The 18,122-nt window shown below is 37.0% G+C and overlaps 1 protein-coding gene across 1 annotated transcript; it reads left to right on the top strand.

The window, feature by feature from the left end:
• Nucleotides 1–8,551: 8,551 nt before the first annotated feature.
• On the top strand, nucleotides 8,552–13,375 carry LOC140236040 (uncharacterized). Its single transcript, XM_072316014.1, has 3 exons — nucleotides 8,552–8,704; nucleotides 9,351–9,419; nucleotides 13,268–13,375. The coding sequence occupies exons 1-3, from the start codon at nucleotides 8,552–8,554 to the stop codon at nucleotides 13,373–13,375; spliced, it is 330 nt and encodes a 109-aa protein (XP_072172115.1).
• The last annotated feature ends 4,747 nt before the right edge of the window (nucleotides 13,376–18,122 follow it).

Raw genomic sequence — 18,122 nt, 5'->3', positions numbered from 1 at the left:
TTTGCAACATTTAAAACCAACTTATCAACGTTCAACCACTTTGAAGTAATCTTCAAATCATAATTCATCATTTCATATATTACGTTTGGGTCCTTATTTGAATAAAACAAACACGTGTCATCTGCATATAAAGACAGTTTACACTTTTTACTTTGATAGGGAGGTCATTTGTATATAATAGAAATTACAGCGGCCCGAGGAGCGAGCCTTGGGGTACACCACAGGTTACATTTCTCACAGAGGATGAAATGCCATTTATACATGTAAATTGTTTTCTTTGACAGCACAAATAATTTTCGAACCACTTTACTTCTTTATCATCAAAACCATACAATTTCAATTTATGCAATAATATTGCATGATCCACAGTGTCAAACGCCTTTTTCAGGTCTATCATAACAACACCAACTAATTCCCCTTTATCTATCGCTGAGAACCAATTTTCTGTTACATTAAGAAGAGCAGTCTGTGTAGAAAAATTTCGTCTGAAGCCGGACTGGCAGTTGGATAGTATATTATTCTGTAATAAATAATGTTGTACCTGGTTATAAACAATTTTCTCCATTATTTTTCCAATTACAGAGATAACCGATATTGGCCGGTAATTACCCAAAATACTTTTGTCACCACCTTTGAATATGGGGGTCACTCGAGCTATTTTCCATTGATGTGGTAAAATGCCTTCATCAAAGGATCGATTTATAACATGAGTAAGTGGTGACGCAATAATGTGTGCTATGGGAGGGATAACTTTGGCTGGTACACCATCGGGTCCGGTCGCCTTATCACATGGCAGAGCGATCAAAAGAAAAAAAAAATGATGTTACTTTTTCAAAATGATCAGCTGCCTTTGATTCATGACTTCCGTTCTGAACACTAGTACCAATGTTTATGAAGAACTCATTGAAAGCATTCGCCAGCTCTTTGCCGAGAGTAGGCACATTATCGATCATAATACTATTTATAGGCTGACTATTTTTCTTATTTGGCGTTATATACTTCAGCGAGTTCCATATTTCTTTGGAACTGTTTTTAGCTGAGTTTATCTTCAAGGTTACAAATTCCCGTTTAGCTTTCCGAACGGCCTCAGTTTCATCATTGCGTGCCCTTTTTGTAAATATCCCAGTAGAATTACTCTTTTTAGCTTTAGCTTTAAGGCGATCCCGGGAGCGAATCGAAGTTAGCATATCTTTCGTCATCCACAGTGATTCTTTTGTTCTTACCCTCCGCTTGTGAGCTCGTGCATGCTTATCAATGACTTCTATCAACAAAGATATAAAAAAGTCATATGCTTCCTGAGGGCAATTGCATTCATACACAGAATTCCAACAAATATCACTTACATCACTGATGAATGCTTCAGGGCTAAAACGTCTGAAATCTCGATTTATCTTGTATCGATGGTTGTCTTGAGGTTCACTGGTTGTTTTACCAATAATACAATATATCACGTAATGATCTGACCGTGATATTTCAATGACTCCGCTAGAAGAACATTTATCCGGACAATTAGTAAATATCAAATCTACTGCAGTAGTGGAGATCGCAGTTACCCTTGTATATTGCGAAATTAACTGAGTACAATTAAACAAATCCATTATATCAAATAGTCTGGTAGTTTGCCATGACTTTCTGTCACTCAATGCATCACAATTTAGATCTCCCAAGTAAAATATAATCCACATTTAGATTATCTATGTTATTGATAACAGTTTCAAAATCATTAAATACCTCAGCTTTGGAATTAGGAGGGCGGTACCAATTAATAACAAAAAAGGGTTTGCTCTTACTTTGTTTGATTTCGATAATAATCATTTCCAGTTCTGAATCATGCTCAATGAGATCTTGCCTAGCGACAAAATTGATCTCATTCTTTACGTAAGAAGCTACACCCCCGCCATGGCGATTTCTATCACGCCTCAGTAAACAATTACCAGGGACAACAAGTTCACCATCATCTATGTCCGCGGACAGATGAGTCTCACTAAGAGTCAGTATATCAATATTTGTTCGCAGTATAAAATTTCTAATTTCATCAAAATATTTTAGAAGTGACACACAATTTAAATGGGCTATCTTAAAACCCTTCACCTTGTTGAACTTACATTCAGCATTTCCTATCCCTTTTGATTCACACTTGAAAGAATTTGCATTTGCCCCTTTTTGACTGGCTTGCACGGGTGAACTGAGTGTGTCATGGAACGATGTGCACCTTCTGTTTTGTGTTATGGTGGGTACATCTGGAGATTCAAGAGGTGGTAATTGAGTATATGAATATAAGAACGACCCAAGTCCAATTTTTGGCCAAATTCAGTTTGATATGGGAAATTATAGCTTATGCATGGACTCATCTTGTGTATAAATGATAAATCCTAATTACCCCCGGAAGTGCCTGAAATAAATGAGTTAAATCTTATATGAATGTAAGAATGAAGGACTTGGGTCATTCTTACATTCATATTATAGCGCCTTCTCTCGTCCTTCTCTCATCTCTATAGCAGAATATCATGTATATGAATCAAAGAACGACCCAAGTCCATCACACAAAATGGCCTCTCCACAATTAATGATAATGTTAATTGTCATAATAATATATGTTCTAATTTGTATATATAATGTTGCCATCCCATCACAGTTACATAGAATATTATTGGACAAACAAAAAAGATAGGAAGTTTTTTTTTTAGTTTACTCGAAATGGTCTTCCATGGACTTGGGTCGTTCTTATATTCATATACTCAATTGATCCCACAAACAGTTGTCACATATCCAATCAGCATTTGATGCGAAAAAATCTAATGACATGTTAGAACATTTCAGATGGCCCCAGTTATCACAGTACACACATCTCATAGCGTTTTGATTATTTTTTACCGATTTTCTACAAACAACATATGGAAATTTTACGGGCATGCCTTGTATGAATGCAAAACAAATACAATAACTACAAAATAACCATTTAAATATGAAAAGGCAGAAAATTATTACAAAAGGACGTCGAGTATTGATAGTCAAAAAAGACAGCACACTTATTTGGAGGCAAAAATCGACATGAAGTCAGCACATGGATGCAAATCATGAAAGCTTTAGAGGGAAGAAAGGTCAGATGCGTTGCGAATCATTCTGTTTATTGTTCTGTTGTTTGTCGCTTTGACCTTCGCAATCACTCGACCATCGCTTGTCCAAGCAGTTTCCACTTTCAGGTGTTTTTGTACATTGTTGAGGAGTTCGCGGTTCACTTTCGTCAGATGTCCTGTATGACGACACCAGAGCCTTTCAATCGACGGCGATTTGAGATGACTAATTGACTGGTCCTGTATGAAACAAACTTGACTACGATTGGACGTGGCCGTTTCATTCCGTGTGGTCCATTGATGGATGCGGGCGCTTTGTTCGGGTTCCCAATTCGATGCGAACGGTCTATGTCACTTGCTGTCATGGTAACCCCCAGCCGCTTGTTGACAATGTCGCAGACAATGTCATCTGTGGATTCCTTTGTACTTTCGGCGAAAACCAATCGACGTCGCTACGTCGCTACGTCGCTACGTCATGGATGTGACGCCTTAAGCTTCTCTACAAAGAAAAACGTCGGCTCTTCATGGAAACTACGACCTTAATACTTGATAAGTAAATATTTTTCCTGGGAAGAACAAATGTGAACTCATGAAGAACTTAGTGTTGGAAATAACGTGAAGTTTGCGACATTTTTGTGAAGGACGGCAACATGAATGAATGTGCCATCGTTTACTGAGGAGTCCTGCTAGTCCCACATGCACTACCAACGGCTCCAAGAAAGCAGTGACTCTGTGAGTATCATATACTACATGTGAGACTCTGACATTGTTGTTACGACTTCATTGCAACATCAGCCTTCTGCTCCTACTTCTGAGACTGTCATAATTTACAACCTCATACCGGATATATGCTACACGGGATTATTTTAATTGCAACTTTGCTGTACCCCAAGTACTTGGTCTCGGTTATCCGGCCATCTCTTATCCGGACTTCTCTCTCACCCGGATATCTGCCCCCCCACGGAAGAAAGCAGTAACTGCATAACTGCTGAGCTGAGATAAATGCGATTTTGTGTTTTTTGCAGATTCTTTAAAAACACAGAAACATTCAAAAATAATTTTGTGGTATGATTATGCACCATACCTAGTTGTCTAACAATACCTAGGAAAAAAATATATTTCCATTATTTTTTAAATGTTATTTAGGAAAATGCAGTTACTGCGGTGGCTCACCCTTGATTCTGGGTAGTTTCCCCACGGAAAAAAGCAGTAACTGCAGACGGCCAGGAGTCTGCTGTTTTCCCCATGGAAAAAAGCAGTAACTGCACATGTCACATGACCATAGGAGGAGAATTGTTACCACCACCAGGTTATAAAGTTCTTCTACTTTCTGGTTAGTCTAGATCTATAAGATCTAGGACCTAACGCTAGACCTAGACTAGGTCTTGTCAATTGAATGGCATTCTGTGTAAAAATAAGGTACATGTAGGCCTACCCTAATTGAACTTTGAAGTGCCCGGCCTTGCCCCTGACACATGACCCTGGACTAGACAATAAAATATCAAGTCTCTTCGTCTTAGATCCTAGTCGAACTCTGACATTACACTTAAGCTAGACTACAGATCTATGCCCAATGTTAGTGCTAGACCTAACAACGTTAGATCTATTACGTTAGATTAGGCCTACTGACATTTTGTCTAACACTAAACAGTTAACAATAGATCTAGGCCCCTACTCTGTAACGTTAGATCTGGTACGCGGTAGACCTATAGGGCCTACATCTAACGTTAGTGTATTAATACTAGTGCTCATCTCCCTTCAATATATTTTCAGCTCACCTAGATTTTCTTGTTCTGGCCAAAGCCATGGCTACCATGACTTTTCCTCTGCAATTCATGATAGATTTACAGGCATGCCTGGACCGCAGAAACTGTGTGACAGCATGGTTAGCACTGGCAAGATCACTCAGACTGTACCAGACCTGCAATACTGTGCAAGTGATGACTGTGATGTGATGCAGTGTTTAGCTAGTTACTGTGCAGTATGCTGCAGAATTTACGCGCATGAAGCTAGCTGCACGCGTATTCTACACTCTGAGCGCGCTGAGTCTGCCAGGTTTGCTAGTCTCCAGAAAGAAGCTTTTTCTACAACTTGTCATATGATTCCCTGCGGGCAGAGTCAAGTTACTGGTGAAACACTCTTTTTTATATCTACTCCCCTAAATTATGGAAGAAACTGCTGTTTACATTGTTAAAAAAAAAAATTAGTAGAAAAAATAAATGGTATTAGGGAAAAAATCTACAGGAAGGATTATACAGAGTCTGAATGATTAGACTAAATTGTTAGTTACTGCTTTCTTCCGTGGGCTTTGTTAGTTACTGCTTTCTTCCGTGGGGAAACTTGCAAAGTTGAATCAACTGGATGCAGTTACTGCTTTTTGCAAAAGTGAAAAATTGCAATTTTGGTCACTTTCATTTTTTTTTGTGCAAAACTGACCTGTTAACATTGGAGAGCATTGGGTAAACTATTCATTTTTGCAAAAAAGTAAACATCCATAAAAATGTCAGTTACTGCGTTTTTCCGTGGGGGGCAGATATGTTCACGCAGTGAAGACCCCCCCCCCCCCCCAAAAAAAAAAAAAAAAAAAAAAAAGAAAAAAGAAAAAAAAAATGATTTCATATAATTAAAACTCCTACAAAACTCTGCCGGTTACTCAAGCGACTTACATATTATGATCCCAACGGTGACACTATATTTACTCCTGCGACAATAGCTCCGGTCTTATTTTCTCGAAGGACTTAGGGTTAGGATTTGGGTTGTGATAGAGTTTTAGGTTTAGTTTGATGTGAGGATTAGGATTAGGGTTATAAAAAGGTTATGTTTGCCATAGAATATGTTATGTTCGGCTAAGCGTGCAAATTTTTATTGGAGCATATCATTTTTGTCGCAGGAGAAAATGCATGTCATGGAACAAATCCCAAACATAAACATATCATGAAGTTTACTCTAAAATGTTTTAATTTCCGTAAAAACGGACTACAGTTTTGATAGGCTAGCGTATTTAAATAGGAAAAACATGCCGGATTAAAAAAAAAGGCAAACAAAAAGACTTCATAATCTGTGATGGGGCTTTTTTTCTTTTGATTTAACGCAAACGTTCCGGTGTCATCTGTGACTCCTGTGAAGAAGATGATGATGATAACCGGTGTAAAATGTAGCCAAAATACCAATGTGTGATGTTGACTTACTATTTATCTCTCTTTCACTTGATAGACTAAAAAAAAAAAAAAAAGAAAAAAAAAGAAACACTCTCTCTGCACCTGAATGTACTCTGTGGATATGTGATGCTTTATTCGTCCCACAGTATGATATACCTTTCATACTGCATATTTTACTTTTATTTCATGGACATAATCATGCAATCATCAATCAGATGAAAAAAAAAAGAACGACAGCTTCAGAGTGTCAGGAATCCAGCGAATGTTTTCTGAGATAAAAGGGGGAAGAGGACCATTTTTTTCCCCTTGTGTATCATTGTTCTCCTTAACTAGTTCATGATGACTGGTTTTTGTTATGATATTAGTGTAAGATCAAGTTTAAGTTTGAGTTCAACTTCATTTTCATTTTCATGTAATACCGAAAATTATATGCAACTATGCCAACAATGCTATTTAAAATCAAGTAAAGATATATAGAATTAAGGAATTATAACAATGAATACGAACCGCATGCCCATGGGACAAAACGCACGAGGAACAAACGGGTGACGCATAAAACGTATATCGGACGTGAGAGATCCATTCATATGACGGCTATCGGGCTATAAATACTTCCATCATCTTGGGTCGTTCTGGCTCTATTACCTCTACACTTCACTTCACATCTCATCAGCTTCCACCAATAAGCCAAAGGGATCGAAAGCAAAGACTTAGCTTTGTCCTCAATATGTGTCTTCTTTTGCTAGACCTTTGAAACTACTTTCTTCATTTTGGTCCCAAATATCACTTACATGCAGGTTCATCCAAAAGTTTCTCACTTTACTCAAAGTCACTTTCATACATGCCCGGTGTTACTTAACTCTTTATGTGCCACGTTCGCACGTCCGGCTCAGTCGACGGCGTGCCAACTTCGCATATTCTGCTCAGCAAACAAAGCCGCCAAAACCGATCGATAAATCACTAATCACTGCTAATCCCGCGGCACAATGAAAGCGTTTTTCGTGCTTTTGTTCCTCTCATATACGGCTTGCATTCTATGTAGTGATTGACTATCAAGTGGTGTTCCCAACTAGATTTGCTCGTACATTCTAAGTTTCTGTCACGGTTTTATGTGCAAAAGTCATGCCTTTACATCAATGTAGCAACTGGTCATTCGAAAGAGAAATTAAAAAATAGATTCGTCATACAATTTATATCGAAACAAAGTTTGGCATTCCTTTTTATCTTTGCCTACTATTATGTCCATCTTAACAGAAACTTGTAGAGGTCATACAAATTGGAAAAACATAATTCTTTCTCAAAGCATGACTACCTTCGTGTCTCGGAATAACGTGGCACACAGGGGGTTTCCACCATGGCACATAAAGAGTTAAAAATATGAAGCTTTCTCTATGTTTTCTGTTTTCTTGGGGTTTTTTTCAGATGTTTTATCATGGTGATTAACAGCTGGATCAACATTGATTTCCTCAAGTAAAGACACATAATTATTCTTCATTGAACTCATCTATTGTATTAGAAGATCACGAAGTCAAAGAACAGTTCACTGCATTCAAAATATCAATGTCAGCAATACATTTTTTTTTTTCAAACTGGGACATGGACTCAAGGTTTTAAGCCGTCTCTTTTTTCTCTCAAACAGTTTTTATGATACATCAATTCTAATGCAGGACAGTAAGATGATGCATTTAGATTTCCTAATGCTATTCGAACTTTGTCACTGTGAGTTTCAATTTGATGACATAAATAATATTTCAGTCATTGTCTCACTTTCAACTCAAAGTTCACCACTTCTAGCATCAGAGCAATGAAACTCACAATTTTTAGCCAATGATCAAACAATTTATCTCAGCCGATGTCCAGTCACATTGTACACAGTGCTTCATCGCCCCATAAAAGCAAATTTGATCAGGGCTGCCCTTTGACTTAAATCAAGAAAATTGAGAAAGACAATAGCTATAAAAGGATTTGTTTTACTACATCATTACATACAATGAAATGGATACCCCTATTTAAAGTTAATGTTATAAACTGATAAACGTTATTGCGACGTGTTCCACCGCGAAGATCGTAACAAAGACCCAACTTAGTGGATTCCATTTCGTTGTCTGCTTCCATAGAGCAATAACTAATTAATTTTGTAACACAGTAACGTGTACGATACGTTACGAATGCTCAGAAAATTTCGAAAGAAAGAGAGAGAGAGAGAATCAGAAACGGACGAAGGAAAATGGGTCGGTAGAGTAAACGATTTGTGGCTGATATTTTTTTTTCCTCTTTCTGATACAGATCAGCAAATTTGACATATTTAACACGTCTACCATGTCAGAGGGAAAATTCATCTCAGAGTCAGCAGCAGCAAACTTGGCTGAATTTCTGTGTCGTCTGCCCCATCTTACATGTGTCATTATCAAAGGGTTATACCTGCCAAGGACATTCTTCAGGACAATTGCCTCCCAGGCTTCACGCCATAGAGTAAGAATCAGTCATTGTCATCTGTCCAACACTGTCTTGTTTAAAATGGGGGTGGGGGCATCAATTACCTTGAGCGCGATATTTCGATTTATTTCACCATGCAGTAATGTTTTCCCGGTGGCATTGATTTGCGAAATCCCCCAATCCCATAGAGGAAATGTAATCGCATACTTCCCCAATTCCAATGTAAGATGGTGTAAAGTTTGAAAAAAAAGGAAACGTCTCAAGCATTGGGATTTTAATCATGTTTAATCTCAATCCGTACCAACGCATGGTAATTAATGAAAGTTTTGTATCTATAGAAGAAAATGTATCAAAATGAACACTTCTTTTTGGAACGAAGGTTGGTGTGTCATTCCATAATTATTGGTAAGAACACGTGATTCAAATATTCAGTATGCTGCCATGAAACGATTTCCTTAGGGAATATCAAAATCTGATATGTCAAGAGCTTGTTTCGAAAAGGCGCTAAATACATAGAAAAAAATGATGGATTTAGATCCTTTTGGGAGCAAGCCCTCCCTTCTCTCTCTCTCTCTCTCTCTCTCTCTCTCTCTCTATATATATATATATATATATATATATATATATATATATATATATATAACATATGAGCCTTGTTTTCATTGTGTTCACCATGCTACAGGTGGAGTGCATCACCATCAATAAGAAGCCGTTAAGCAAGTTGCTGAGTGACTATCAAGGAGGCACAGAGGTAAACATAATACTGTGTTTTTAACTCATTTCATTTCATTTCATTTCATTTTTATTTCATTTCCAGCCAAAGCATATAATATGACAATTTCACATAAACAAATTATTAAAGTACAATGTAACTATTACATTTCCAAATGAAATTTAGATACACGTCCTTTGTTTACATGAATCAATAGACATACTAGTTGAAAAAATACATGGGCGAAATGTGACTGAATCATAAGAAAGAAAAGGTCGGAAATGGAGGGGACTGCTAAAAAGCCAAGCTTGTAGAATGCAGTCCCCTCGTGAGTCGTGAAAATTATAGTAATAATGCAACAAGACAATTTCACATAGTCCTCGGGAAACAGAAAATAAAACGAGTATATAATACGCACACAAAACGCACACACAGACAAAAACAAAGCTGCTCTCTTACAATCGCGTATAAAGAATAAATAAGAGGTCAAAGGCCAGAGGGGGACAGGGAGACAGAGGAAGAGAGAGAAAAGGGCAAAGGAGGAAGAGTTCAAGGGTCAATGCCAGGGCACATGAGACTTTGGTCTTACCAAAAAGTGGACTATCTATAGATAATATATATAACAGTTATGGAATAGATTAAACAAAGTAAAGACATTAACAGCAAAGAAATCAGTTAGGAACTTTCGAAATGCAAATCCCCAGTGATATAAGAATTGATAAACATTTTCTTTAATGTCAAAGTAAAAGTGTTAAAACTTAGAGATTTTTTTTATGCTGCTGTCAAGGGAGTTCCAAAATTTAGGTTCAGCGAAGGAGAATATTATAGACTTCGCAAAAATCGTCCTAGAGAGTGGTAAATGGAATTCATTGGTTTGTCTCGTGGGGTATGAACGTACAGTTTTATTTTGAATAAACATGGAGTCAAACGCAAAAAGAAGGGAATTATTTATCAATTTGTACATAAACTGACCTAAATTCAAACAATGCAAATCCTTAATTTTTAAAACATTATTTTGATAAAACAAGTCGTTTGTATGACATCTCCACAATTCTCTACAAATAATACGAAGAGCTTTTTTCTGCAGTAGTAATATTCGTTCTAGATATGAGGAGTAAGTGTTGCCCCAGGCGAATGTGCCATAGTTCAGATAGGGTAAAAGTAAAGATTGATATAACATTAATAAAACATTTTGGGGGAAATAGAATTTAACTTTATTGATTACGCCGACATTTCTAGAAATTGTACGGCAAATTGAATCAATATGCAAATTCCAGGTGAGCTTATTATCAAGGATCAAACCTAAAAATCGAATTGAAGAAACTTCTTCTACAACTATATTATCCAAATAAATGTTCTGAGATAATTCCAAAGAATTACTGAAAAGCATACATTTAGTTGTTTTGAAAATTAATTGATAATTTGTTGGCTCTAGTCCAGTAAAGTAACTTTTTTTAGCTCGATATTCATAGTATCGATCAATAACACAGGATTAGAACTAGAAAAGAACACGTTTGTATCATCAGCGAATAATAGAAAGGAAAGAATACTTGGATGAATTTTCAATATCATTGATGTAAAGAACAAATAAAAGTGGACCAAGTAAACTTCCTTGCGGTACACCACAAGTTATATCATACATAAAACATTTATGACCATTAATATAAACATATATGTTATGCTTATTAAGAAAATCCAAAAGTCTAAAATGTACACTTTTTTCCAGCAATTTAGAGATAGTGGATTATAAAGATATTGGTCTATAATTACTGATGTCTTCCCTATCCCCTTTCTTAAAAATTAGAATAACCTTAGATACTTTCATAACCTCGGGGACAACACCATTACTTAAAGACAAATTAAACACATGAACCAAAATGGTCAACAATAAACTCTATGATATTTTTTAAAAGAACATTATCAATATTATCATAACCAGCACTTTTTTACTCTTTAAATTCCGAACTATATCAATTAGTTCGTTCCGATGAGTGGGAGCAAAAAAAAAAAAAAAAAAAAAAAAAAAAAAAAAAAAAAAAAACAGGAGCTGAGATTAGGCGTTTGTAGAAAATCAACAAATAACTTTTGAGATTTAGGAATCTTTCTCGATCGATAAACTCATCGATTATTATACCTTATTAATGATGAGCTAGCATTGGCTATCTATCTAGACAAACAGACCAAAAAAAAAAACACAAATCAAATGCTCTGTAAAATTGAACACATATGAAACCATTTCATCTAGCAACCTCTATATCAGACAGTTCTGTGCATTTTATTTTTGATAGCCATATTTTTGTCAGTAAAAACTTTGAGCTGTGTCATGGTGTGATGACGGCATCATGTTTGGCAGAAGTATACGTCTTGAATATCCCTTCCAATGAATTGATCTATATTGCATTATTGTCGATCATAAAGATGTGGTCCGCCCATTTTTATTCACAACTTAATTTTTTACATGTATGCCAAATTGCACCAAGACAATATCAAGATTAGGAGCGTGGCTTTTGAGATTTTCATGTCAGGGCACACCTACACATTCAAGCAACAATATGTCAAACTTGAGTCACAATACGTGCGAACATGACATTAGGAAATACGGGTGACTTCATAATTGAATTATTGCAAATCGCTACAAAACACGTGCTGAAGCGATAGTCAGCCAAAGAAGAATAATTTATATTTAATTGAATACGAGTAGTATACATTTCCCCATCGATTCAGACAGTATATTCTCAGTAGCGTATGTTCCATTTGTTCAGGATAATTTAGAAAATTAGTCTTCTTATTTCGGACCTTTCATATTTGCCCCAAAGTAGTGTTGTGTATTGGCGCGCTAGGCGCCATGTGGGATCGTTTAAGTTGCCAGTTGTTATGATATTGTGGAGAGGTACAGATTCAAACATGCAATTACGCTGATAAAGTCATCGACAAAATAAAGGAGATGTGGAGTCCAATAATATGCAGTTGAATTGTTGTTTATTTCTGAGTCCCGAAACTCAGACAGCAAAATAGCCAAAGTGTAACATAGGAGTTGCAAGAGTTACAAGTATCTCCGATGAACACAGATAAATTACAACATGTTTAAAGAACAGATGAAATGCTAACACATCTGGCTGAAGCCTGGAGTAGAAGTCGGGGCGATTATACTTTCAGAAACTATCTCTAAAACTTGGGGGAAAATCTCATCTTGAAAAGCACATGGTCCATACACAATATGATTGGTCAATTCAGTGTAGGCATGGAAACGTAGGGTGTGGTCTTACTCATTTTGGGGCCTGAAACAAAGGAACAGTGTTGAGGGTGATGGGAGATGGGTTTGTGGCAGGAAGGGAACTGGACAAGGGGTGATAACTTTCTGACCACGATGGGAGTGGATACTTTGATGTGGGGTTGTTAGGAGGAAACTAACCTTGGTGGTCTGACATAAAGACTCCTATTGACATGAGGGGTGATGGACAGGTGTTGGGGTTACTGTGCTATAGCAAGGGGTTATTGAACTATAGGGGAAAGGACTAAAGCACGAATGGAAACTATATTACATAGCTAGGTAATGGAGAATTGCCTAGCTCTATGTAACAGTAGGTTGCATACTTCAGTTTCAGATATTATAGGCAGTGTAAACAGTGAAGGGTAAGCTATTTTGAATGTCGACATGCAATACCGCATATCTGCGTAAAATGTGAAGTGCGAAGTTCCATCGGCGAAAGATTGAATGAACTTTAGAAATAGTATCACATAGGATGCCAATTAACACTAGCAGTGGTGGTGATAAGAGTTCATGTAACCGAGGTACCTTATTTGGAGCAGACAAAAATTTACAAGTCATCTATAACTATCTGACAAATAGTGGTCATTCTATTCAATCTCCTCTCACTCTCAAACAGACACTCAGTGACGGAAACGGCTCAGAAGGCGACAGCTGCGGCAAAACTGGCCAGAGTTCTTGGCAAGAAAACGAGCACTCTCCTGATGAGTCTGAAACAAACAGCTAAGGAAGCAGTTTACTAGTCGCGGAGTTGATTTCTTGAGAGGACCAGAAAAAAACGAAGAACAAATGCAAGAGGAACAAAAGAACAAACCAAGAGAGTGATTCTAATGCTGGAGAGGAAATCAAACTACAACGCTAAACGTCATAAAGAAAAGTCACAACGTTCTTAGACAGTGATACCCAAGAGCCGATGGGGGGGGGGGGGAGGGGAGAAGTGAGGAAAGGAAGCGGAGGAAGGAAGAGGATGAGAACATAGACCTGGACGAAAGGAAGTAACTTAAAGCATTGAAGCAACATTCGAATCGTGAAAGAAAGCGAGAAGGAACAAGAATCAGTACCAAGGAGGACGGGACGTATAACACTGTATACTGAAACACCGGGAGAAAATCATTCTAGTGAGGAAGCCACGTGCTGGACGACGCCACAACCAAGATTCAGAGAGCCTCAGTGAGCTGAACTGAAATACAGTCGACCACTGTTATAACGAAATCCTTGGGACAGGCAGTTTTCTCCCGTCATATCGATATTTCTTTATAACCGGACAAATAAAACAATTGACACTCTCATAAATGATTGACATGTGAATTATGGTAATTATTATTAGTAATTCATTTACGATATATTTCATGTCTAGACGGTTTGACACGGTGATGTATTCGTAATTGAGCTGCCTATAATGCATGTAGGCCATTAGAGAGATAGGTGTTGTTTAAAGACCACGAATACTGTGTGTACAGTGTGTATTTAAGAATGTTCTTTTAAGTATATTCCCTCGTTCTTTGAAATTGCATACAAGATGTCTTGTAAGGGGACTCTTCATTATCATTGTATAGCTCATAAGATGTTATCATCTTCTGTCTTCTTCCTCGTTATGTATTATTTTGATGGAGCCTCATTGCGTTTTGAAATGTCATCTATATTGCTTTCTTTAGGACGAGTTTCTTGTCCTGCTTCGGGATTAGACTTGTTATTTTGTGACTGGATAAACATTTCTATAATGAGACAGTGAATTTGACTCAAATCGAATGAACCCAATCAAATCTACATGATTCAGGGAACTGTACACTCAAGTATAGGAGAGTAATATCATGTATCGTGCAGTCTGCTTGAGCAGTGGGATAGGGGTTACATCGTAATCGAGAAATAATATTAGATTGGTACCTTTCTCGCTCAATGAATAGAGTTTGGCCTTCTCTCGATTAATGAAATTAGATTTTAACCCTGCTCGAGAAATGGAGTTTGGTTTGAGCCTTGCTTGACAAGTGAAATTAGATTTGGATCCTGCTCAAGCAGTGGACTTGTGTTTGCATTTCTGCCAGGAAGTAAGATTGGATTTGCAATGTGGCTTAAAAGTGAACTTGGGTATAATAATGATTCGAATCAGCGAATCTATATTTCATTACAATTCGAGTCATATCCGACTCGGGTCGCCAACTTGCATCATCGAATATCGGGATAATACTATTCTTCTTGTAAAAATTGATTTTGATACCCATTCAATCATGGAAAACAGAACACACAATCGTTTATTATTTCAGTATTGCGGTTACAATACACCATTCCGATGAAAATGCTGTTACACATTCTGAGTCATTATGCGTTGTTGAATTAAGCTTTGGATAACCTGTTTCTAATGACTGGGACGTCGATAGTTCTGGAATTTAGCGCTGCTGTTAATAGTGTGTTGTTTGTATAAAGTGTACAGGAAATGAATATCAATGTAGATGTTTTTTTTTTTTTCGTGTTTATGTTTGTCATATAATTACAACTCCGTGTAATCGAGATAGCCTGCATAGGAATTTTATCACAAGCCAAATTTACAGTGTCTGTTATTTATTCATTTATTTATTTTTTTTTTATTTTTTTGGCTACAATCGTATTCCCTAATGTAGTGTTGTCTCTCTTCAATGTATTCCGAAATTTCATCATATTCTTTTCTTCTGCACACCCCAAAACACACTGCAAAGCTACAGCTAGATTTTCCGATAAACATTTGCAGGTCACTGTCTCCATGTGTTTAGCTCTCTCTCTCTCTCTCTCTCTCTCTGTTGTCTTTGTATGTCAGTGTTGTCTCTTATAGTCCTATTTAAGTATCATTTTGTTTTCTCTCTGAATGGAGCTTCCGAAATCAAAATAGGTTGTACTGATTTTTTTTTTTTTTTATTAGAATGGCCAGCATTATGACAAGGGCTGTCTATTCAGTTAGGTTCATCCTTTTTTCATACTGTTCGTATTTGTTATCCTATGTGATTTATTACAATTTTTTGTCATGTCAATAATGTATCAAAATTTCTCACTATTGTTTTATACAGTTTCTTTATTAATTTGCCGCTTGTAATATGAAATGTATATTTGTGACCCTGCACCTCAAAACAAACAAAAAGTCGCCAGACATGACTTTTTAGTTAAGACCATATTCTGAAAGAGCAGACTTTAAGCTTTAAAAAAATGTATAACTCAAACCAAATTGACTCTCCTAACCTATCTAAATATTGGAAAGAAAGCACAAACCCAGGAAAAGTGTGAACTGAGAAAAGAGGCTCTGCAGTACAGTGCCTATTCAAGCGCTTAATCTTTACCAAACCGTGCTGGCTGTGCGATGAATGGGACAAAAAAGAGGAAGTAAACCACCAGAGTAACAACAATGAAGGGATTGTCAGATTAAATTGAAATTAAGCATGCCCCATTAACACATTCTGTCCATAATTAATGCTAACTTTCAAAGCAGTAGCGTCGTCCTTTCAAAAGTTATTAGAGTTGAAAGTGAAGAGTTTGGACAAGGTTTTTCAGAAATGAAAAAAAGAATTGTATAGGCACACCTAATCACACTATTCTACCAAAAATGTTCGAGATAAACTGCTAAAAAACACACTTTCCTGTCCGTTTTATGATACCAAATTTTAGCATAATGTAAAAGAAGACCCGTTCTTTCAGAAAATATGAAAAAGTCAGGTTCGGTTAGGTTGACCCATTTCACTTATTTTCAGTCCTCACGCAAAATCAGTGTGTGCGACTTTATGTTCGTTTTGAGGTGCACGGTCACATTTAATGTTTTGTCCAAAAAAAAAAAACTGTGAATAAATTTCCCACTTAATTATGCATGTCTACAAATCAGTAAAGCTCACAACCTAATCATGCTAATTTGTGTTTTTTTTTTTGTTTTGTTTTTTGTTTTTGTTTAGCTGGTCTTCCATGGGGTCCAGTTGGATGTGAGTTGGGACCACTTCACCGGGTTAACTCCCTGCTCTTTGCGATGAATGGATGAAGCGGGATCTTTTACTAGCATGAGTTGCTACTCTCTCACGCACGTGACCTCCATTTCATATCCTATCCGAGGGACAAAGTGTGTTTCCTCTTGCTAGAGGGGACGGTATGCTTACACACAACATTGCTCAGTCCAGACTAGGGTTCGAACGCGGGCCGCGTGATCGCGTGACCGAGTCAACTCGCCGCTTTTCTTTGTAAAGAAATCAATATCGGCTGCTTCCAGACAGTATGGTTAAAATAACAATGAGTATGGTTAAAAAAAAGAATACACTTCGGTGATTTTTCAACTTTATATGCAAAGACTATTCCAATACCATAATCATGCCAAGACAGGTAATACCCCATCTACGACGAATCAATGCCAGGCTGATGAAGCCTGAGCAGAATTCAGTCGGCGGAAGTTGTATCATTCTTACTGAAGGAAATGGGAAAACTAGTGACCACACATGGCCAATCAGAATGGAGGAATCATGTTATCATAGAAAAAGTAGAAAAAAAAACGGCGCAATTTGTCAATCACTTAACATAATTATTATCTATATCATGCCCAATGCCCCGAGTTCAGAACCTTTGTTCTTGTTGGTCGTATTCAAATCCCTCTAACCAATCATTACGTGACGAATCAGTGACAAGGCAAGGTGGTTCAGTAGGTAGTCATAGTCTCTACAGCTTTCAATCGAGGAACATGGAGCGCGTGCTTAACTCTCCTTGAGTTTTTCTGAGTAATGACGTGTGTTATCATGTCCTTCTTAGTAAGAATAAATCTCTATCCTTTTGATAAGATATAAAATGTGACCCTGCACCTCAAAACAAACAAAAAGTCGCCAGACATGAAATTTTAGTTAAGACCATATTCTGAAAGAGCAGACATTAAGCTTTAAAATGATGTATAACTCAAATCAAATGAACACTCCTAATATATCTAAATATTGGAAAAAAAGCACAAACTCAGGAAAGGTGTGAACTGAGAAAAGAGGCTCTGAAGTACAGTGTCTATTCAAGCGCTTAATCTTTACCAAACCGTGCTGGCTGTGCAATGAATGGGATAAAAAACAGGAAGTAAACCACCAGAGTAACAACAATGAAGGGATTATCAGATTAAACTGAAATTAATCATGTCTCATTAACACATTCTGCCCATGATTAATGCCAACTTTCAAAGTGGAAGCATTATCCTTTCAAAAGTTATTAGAGTTGAAAGTGAAGAGTGTGGACAAGGTTTTTCAGAAATGAAAAAGGGATTCTAACGACACACCTAATCTCACTATTCTACCAAAAATGTTCGAGATAAACTGCTAAAAAACACACTTTCCTGCCCGTTTTATGATACCAAATTTTGGCATAATGTAAAAGAAGACCCGCTCTTTCAGGAAATATGAAAAAGTCAAGTTCGGCTAGGTTGACTTATTTTCAGTCCTCACGCAAAATCAGTGTGTGCGAATTTATGTTCGTTTTGAGGTGCACAGTCACAAATGGAAGTCTCG

Source organism: Diadema setosum, chromosome 12 (genome assembly GCF_964275005.1).
Source record: "Diadema setosum chromosome 12, eeDiaSeto1, whole genome shotgun sequence".
Classification (NCBI taxonomy): Eukaryota; Metazoa; Echinodermata; class Echinoidea; order Diadematoida; family Diadematidae; genus Diadema; species Diadema setosum.
The sequence above is the reverse complement of the archived record's forward strand: the minus strand, read 5'-3'. Positions and strand labels throughout refer to the sequence as shown.

Excerpts from the sequence above, each read along its gene's own strand:
- LOC140236040 (XM_072316014.1), top strand. The coding sequence starts at position 8,552 with ATGTCAGAGGGAAAATTCATCTCAGAGTCAGCAGCAGCAAACTTGGCT. Across the intron at positions 8,705-9,350 it reads CCCAGGCTTCACGCCATAGA|GTGGAGTGCATCACCATCAA; the intron begins GTAAGAATCAGT and ends ACCATGCTACAG. Across the intron at positions 9,420-13,267 it reads ACTATCAAGGAGGCACAGAG|ACACTCAGTGACGGAAACGG; the intron begins GTAAACATAATA and ends ACTCTCAAACAG.